This window comes from Gossypium arboreum, chromosome 7, assembly GCF_025698485.1.
Source record: "Gossypium arboreum isolate Shixiya-1 chromosome 7, ASM2569848v2, whole genome shotgun sequence".
Taxonomy (NCBI): domain Eukaryota; kingdom Viridiplantae; phylum Streptophyta; class Magnoliopsida; order Malvales; family Malvaceae; genus Gossypium; species Gossypium arboreum.
The window spans coordinates 100,061,860-100,068,537 of NC_069076.1; the positions used below are offsets into that span (position 1 = coordinate 100,061,860).

General features: G+C 36.2%; 1 protein-coding gene across 2 annotated transcripts; it reads right to left on the minus strand.

The window, feature by feature from the left end:
- Nucleotides 1-525: 525 nt before the first annotated feature.
- Nucleotides 526-5,426, minus strand: LOC108452351 (auxin response factor 2B). Of its 2 annotated transcripts, XM_017750132.2 has the most exons (14): nt 4,840-5,426; nt 4,648-4,760; nt 4,394-4,489; nt 4,242-4,298; nt 3,994-4,149; nt 3,834-3,918; nt 3,629-3,719; nt 3,362-3,526; nt 3,121-3,240; nt 2,909-2,984; nt 2,627-2,798; nt 1,608-2,548; nt 1,328-1,518; nt 526-1,238 (listed from the first exon to the last, which is right to left on the minus strand). In XM_017750132.2, the coding sequence occupies exons 1-14, from the start codon at nt 4,985-4,987 to the stop codon at nt 1,070-1,072; spliced, it is 2,580 nt and encodes an 859-aa protein (XP_017605621.1). In that variant the 5' UTR covers nt 4,988-5,426; the 3' UTR covers nt 526-1,069. The 2 variants fall into 2 exon arrangements, with proteins under 2 accessions (XP_017605621.1, XP_052886863.1); XM_053030903.1 differs by lacking the exon at nt 4,648-4,760 and having other exon boundaries at nt 4,840-5,326.
- Between the last annotated feature and the right edge of the window lie 1,252 nt (nt 5,427-6,678).

Consider the following 6,678-nt stretch of genomic DNA (forward strand, 5'->3'; position numbering starts at 1 on the left):
ATATCTAAAATAAACATTTTATTTCTTAAAAATACTTTTGACAGCAATACTAAACACTTAAATTTTATATCAAACTTCTCAGAAACATTACTCAAAAACACTCTTCAAAAGTATTACTAAACTAATCCTAAATTGATCCATTTAATAGCTGAAGGACTACTTTGATAAAAATCTCTATAGTAAAAGGACCTCTCAAATATATCACCTATATTTATCATACATTATATAAAATATAAATATGTTTTAAATAATTTAAAATTAATATAAAGTACATCAATTTTTTAAATTGATTCAGTTTCCATATTCAAAAACCAACCCCACCCAACAAAACCGAAACTCAAAAACACGATTGGGTCGATTTTGCGATTTTAACCAAAAATTGCTCTTCCCTAACTACCACCCCCAAAAATTACCCAAAAAGAGAAAGAAATTAAGCTGCTGGTTTACAGATATCATAGGTGCACCCAATATTTGGTGATTTAACAAAAATATGATATATATAAAATTAAAAAAAAAAAAACATAATAGAAAACAACAAAATGAAATGCTTACTTGAGATAGAAGATAATAGATGGCGTATTTACTTACATTCCAAAGTCAAGAAAGGGGATGGGGTAAAAGTAAAACATCTTTGTACAAAAGGGGTGAGGTTGCAAATGAAAAGGCCATGCTTGAAAATCTAAATGCAGGTATACATATTTATGTATATATTTAAATGGATACCATATACTACTAGTCGTCTACTACCACCACATCATGTCCAAAATTGGATTAATACCATTTCTGCCATCTATATTGGATTCTGGTTTCTGAGAAAAACTTGTGGACCAGTCACTTTCAACTCGGAACTAAATCAAGTTCTAACCAACCAATCGTCTAATGTTACTACGGCACTCCATATACCTCCCACCAAAAAGCTGAAACGATAAAAAACGGTGGATGTTCTCATGTAATAACATGATATATGTTCAATCTGATTAGTTTTCTTCTTCCTATTTAAAACAAGGTTCGATACTTATATGCAATTATACACACCCATTATATTACCCGGAAATATTAGAGCCGAGCTTTAACAATTCTCTGTACTAGATGCTGGTGTACATTTCACGTCTTTTGCATCTGGGCCTTCCACAGAAACCGGATTGTCCTCGCCCTTTGAATTCAATGACCCGGGCTTCATCTTCTGAACCTCTTCCCTAGTGTAGATACCGATCTTGCGAACCATGGAGCAAAATTCCCTGTTCAAAAGCAGGAACTTAGTAATGATGTAAGCCATCAAATATAAGGAACAAGTGAAATGTACTAGAATGAAGTTACAAATCCTTACTGCCAGGGATCATCTCCAACAAGCATCATATCACCCTCATCATCGGTATAAACGACAAGCCAATTCTTTTTAGGGGCCATTAATTCACCACCAAATTCAAATAATTGATCCAATTCAGCAATCAGTTCATCGTAGTTGTTGAACTTAGTAAGGTCCACGGACCTACCAAGAGCACTCCCTTGCATTAGGACCTGAAATAACAAACAGATTTGAGCAAGATCCTAAAAGACTACATAAGAGGGGTACATCTTCAAAAGGAGAGACGAGAGATAAAAGGAACCTTTGTACAACTCCTAGTTGAAGCACTAGGAGATTTGCTTTGAACCTCTCTTGTATGAGGCTGACCCAGCTGAAATGATTTCTCCTGCTCATTAAAAATAGACAGATTCTCTGCCAACCGTGAGAATTTTGGCTGCTCAGACTTTTGATCAAACGTAAATGTATGAGCTTGGTTTGGTGCAGCTTCCACATGACTTGCTGCCTTGTTCGTGGCATTAATAGGAGAGACAGTAGGCTCTGATGCAACAGAATTGCTAATGAGAGGAATACCAAAGAGCTTGCAACTTCCTTCTCTAGATTTTCCGTTCTCATGATCTTGTCCCAATGAAGCTTTGGGCATTAAATCTCTTGATTGGATAGGATTCTCGTAATTAGATGACGTTGGGGGAGGCATCAACCAGTTTCCATGTGGGTGCTCGATCCTATGACCTTGAAGCACAGGATACTCACCAAAACCACTAAATCTACCATTTCCTCGAGCTTGATAAGGAACCTCAGAACCTTGCACAGAAGGCTTAGCATTACTGTCAACCAACTTGAGTGAGAGACCAGAGGACATGAGGGACCAAGAGCCAAGCTTCCCTTCTTGATCTAGTAATTGTCTTCTCATTGGATTACCGGCTAATGAAGTTTGATCAACCATCGGTGGACAATACCCAAGGGAGGAATCAGCATTTGACCTAAAACCTGAGAGCAGATCTGTGTATGCTGCTGGTTCGTGCCTCCCAGAAGACATCCAATTCTCTGACCCAAATCTTCTTGAAGTGTGAACCACATCAATCTTCTCGTCATCTACCGTAGGTCGCCATATCACCGACTTTTCAGCAGTGTCAGACTCATGACTCTCAGCAAAGTTGCCTCGCAAGGTCGAGAATTCTTGACCTTGCAAGACCCTTGAAAACCCAGTAGCTGGTGAAGGGTCTACAATAGCTTTTGATGAACCTAGAAAATTAATTTAAATCAATATATCTTTCCAGATAAGCTGTTACATGAAAATACCTGTTATATGATAGGACCTACCTTCCCTAGTAAGTACAGAGGAATCAGGAGATGAAGGGACTGCATTAGATCGGGGCCTTTTTGGCCTGGGCATTGGAAGGGGATTCAGCGCAGGAGGAGCCAAAGCAGGTTCAATTTTCCAGGGAGAAACTCTCTCTGGACGAGGTATGGTAGAAGTCTCATCCCATCGCACCTGTTGGCGGTATTAGAACATTATTTCAACATAACCATAACTTTGAGAATTCTACATTTTGTTTCACTATTCTAAAAAAATGTCAAAACACTTTTCACGTTAAAATCTACCTTGAGGCATCTCCATTTGGAATCCTGCCACTTTTTAGGATCAGCATCTTCAATTCCAACTATTGTTCCAGTAAACCTGCAATCAACAAAAAATGGAAACCATAACCTCAGCTTTTCCTCCCACATCAAATTGAAATTGGTTGCCATTATGCAGAAACATACTAGAATTCCATTAATTATTTTTTATGTGGCAGGAAAGACACAAGCCGTACCTCTGTTCGGGAGCCTCTTCACCTTCAAATCTCATTTTGAACCTCATCCCTATGGAGTAATTATTCTTCATTGACTCCATGTACTGATCAAAAGGAACAATAAACTCAGCAGGACTTGTCCTACAACAGAAATTTGAGAGGCATGAATACAACTGCGATGAGTTCCTATACCAAACAGCATTGTTGAGATCTTGTTGGAAAGCTTGGGAGTAGCATGTTAAAAAGGTAGCAATCTACATACCTAGGTTTGTAGTACACAGTGAATATTGTTTTTGTCATGTAGGCATGCCATGCTGTTGCAAGCACACCAAGATGCATGCTGTGACTTGATATTACTGATGAAGGAACATTGCCCTGCTGCCTCATTGCACGTCGTACACCAACACGTAATTCTCCATTCTCGCCTCTACAAAATACAAGTCATTCTGCTTATTTATTCTCAAGCTCAATCAAAGAATTCAAACCTAAAATACCAAAATTCATAGGTCGTATGAGGAAGCAGAGAAACCTTAAAAATATAAAAGCATCCCCTGCAACAAGCCTCTTGGAGCTAACAAAAACACTCCATCCACTTTGAAGCAAGTGCCTTCGTGGTTGACCTGTTATTTCCACCGACATTTAAATCAAATTGCAAGTCCAGATTGCTTAAGCAGAACAGAACCAAATAAAAGAATCCATCGCCCAGAACTTGTAAGAACATTCATGACCATTACCCCTGAAAATATGCCGGAATCGCCACTCATTTCCATGCAAATCCTTAGCAACCAACTCCTGGGTTGGAGGTTGCCGTGACATGTCCTGTTAAACAAGCACAAATAAATAAGAACCTAACTACAAAAAGGAACTACACAGGTGCTTCTGATAGACGCAAACCAGTGGTGGAAGACATTCATCTGCATGCCGCCTGAGCACCGAAAACCCACCATGGGTGCTTGTATCTGACGCAGTGAGGGTCTTGCAAAAGGAATGCACATGGAACCGTGGTGGTTGAGGCGCAGGAGGCTCCTTGTTCACAGTGTTCTCATCTTGCTGCCAAGCAAAGAACAAGCCTTTAGAAATTCAACTTCCCATCAGTTCCTAAAATAACAAAAATACCAAAAACAAAAGAGATCGAAGCTTACATTAGGCTCAGGAAGTAAAGTCACTTGAGCAAAGACTTCATCTGTATCTGGTTCAGCCTATAGAATTAAAAGCAAAAAAGTTATTCCAAAACCCAGAAAGGAAACCAAAAAAAAAAAAAAAAGAAGGTAAATAACAGTAAAAGACAAGGTACCTTTAACTGAACGTTAATCACACGACAAAGGATCTTTGATGGAAGATTATACACTGGCATCTGTTCGTCTGCTACTTGACTAGTAGACGCCTCAACCTGATTTCACCCCCAGACCAGTGGGTAAGCAAATAAAAACAAACCCGAAATAGCAACAATCGTGAAAAAAAAAAGAAACAAAGAAAACTAAAATCCACTTTCAAATCACATTCCTTTGTCAACAAAGATGAAGAACAAAACTAAAGGTAGAAGGAAACCTGTTCTATGTGACCTTGAGGAAAGTAAAACACACGATCTTGTTCACGAGGAACAGTGACCAAAGGTCCAGCACATGCATGCCATAGTTCATTATACAACGCCGTTTCGGGGTCTATTAAAAAAACATGCATTAAAAACAACCAAAAATCAACAACAAAGACAACAAAAGCCAGAAACTGCCATGAACACACCTGTAGCCGGAGCTTGACGAGTCGAATGACCATTTTGCCCTTCCACGGTATTCCTACCATCATTTGGCTCACTATAACCAGAAGAAAAGCTCTCTCCTCCTCTTCCGTTCACACAATTCCCTTTCATAGCTACCTCCGTATTCGTCATTTTTCAAAATCTCTTTTTTAGCTCAGATCTCTCATCTGATTAACTCTCGAAAAAAAAATCATAATATCCACGAAAAATCCCTAAAAAACCTTAAATTTCACTCAAATTCACCACCAAATCTCGTTGATTAACACGTAAATCAATCAAATCACAACAACAGAATTGCAAAAAAATATAATAATCAAAGCCAAAAAATTAAAAAAGCTGAATCTCTTTTTTCTCTCTGGTTTCCTTTTTTTTTCTTTCTTTTTTGGTGTGTTTGTCTCTCTGTAACTTCCAATGGTGATGGGAAGAAGGGAATTGCAATCATTTCAACCGCGGTCAATTTCTAAACCCACTGAAAATAAACCGGCACTAACCGGTACGAATTTCTTTATTAACCGGTTATAGCCGGTTATACTTATCATTGGGCCAGCCGGATGGAGAGGAGTCAAGGTTCAAGGGGACCAGATGGAACATGTTGTAAAATTATTTATTATTTATTTTAATAATTAAATAATAATAAAATAATAAAATCCTTCATCCTCGGCTTGGATTTTAACGACGTTTACCTTTTTGGTTTTTTTTTTCGTTAGTTTTCATGAGCTCAGAGCTCTTAACAAAGCTTCTTCATTCTCTACCATGGATTTATTGATTATATTTAATATTCAATTCAATTATTTTAAATCTCGTTCAATTTATCAATATGAAACTCAATATCATGATCCGACTTATGGTTAAATTAATTAAAGCATATGTCTGAATTCCCATCAATTTAATTAAATAAATTTTAAATAAAAAGTAGTTCAATCGATTTAATTAATCAACCTGATTAATTCAACTAATTCATGGATTAAATAATCTAATCTTTCATTCTGATCGATTATGAAAATAGTGTTTAAAATTTATCTAATTTGTCCAATTAACATGTCTAAGTTTGATTTGCTTTTATGCTATTTAAAATTTATAATTAAATCTATCATATATAATTTAATTTATATATGAGAGTGTATTTTAATAATTTCACGGTTAAAGTGATGTTCTATTAACCCATGACATCAATTCAAGAAAACACTCCATATATAAATATAAATATTTAATATTTCATAAAAGTAAAAAAGTTTTTGGGGTAGGTTTAGATAGACGATTGGGTACAATAAGATACGTTTTAACTTGCTTTTTGTATCACGCTATAGTATCATTACAGTATCTAATCTCACCGTCATTGTTATTTTTACACTAATCGTAGCTAAATGTATTTCTCATCCAAATCCACCCTTAATCATTTACTAACTAAATTATTGATGAATTGACTCAAACTTAAATAAAAATAAAAATTATTGTAATAAAAAGATATTAAAAGGAAAATACTCTAATATGAACTCCACTAAACAGAAAAATATAAAAAAAATCATATATTTGAAATAAAGGTAAGAAATTTTATCTCAATTACTTGGTGCTGATGGAACTAAAATTAGAGTTTTAAATGAAGTAATAAATATGAAAGTGAAAAAGTGTCAAGGATTGATTGGGTTGGCAGCAAACGACGTTTGTCTTGACGTTAGTGGGACAATTGTTGTGTTTTTATGGGGAAGTGGTTTTGTCGTGCTATGAACAGGCAGGTTTGCTGTAAGAAAGATAATAAGCGAAAATTAGATAATAATAAAATAAAAATAAAAAAGTATGGGGATTGTGCGCCCTACCGCGCACGT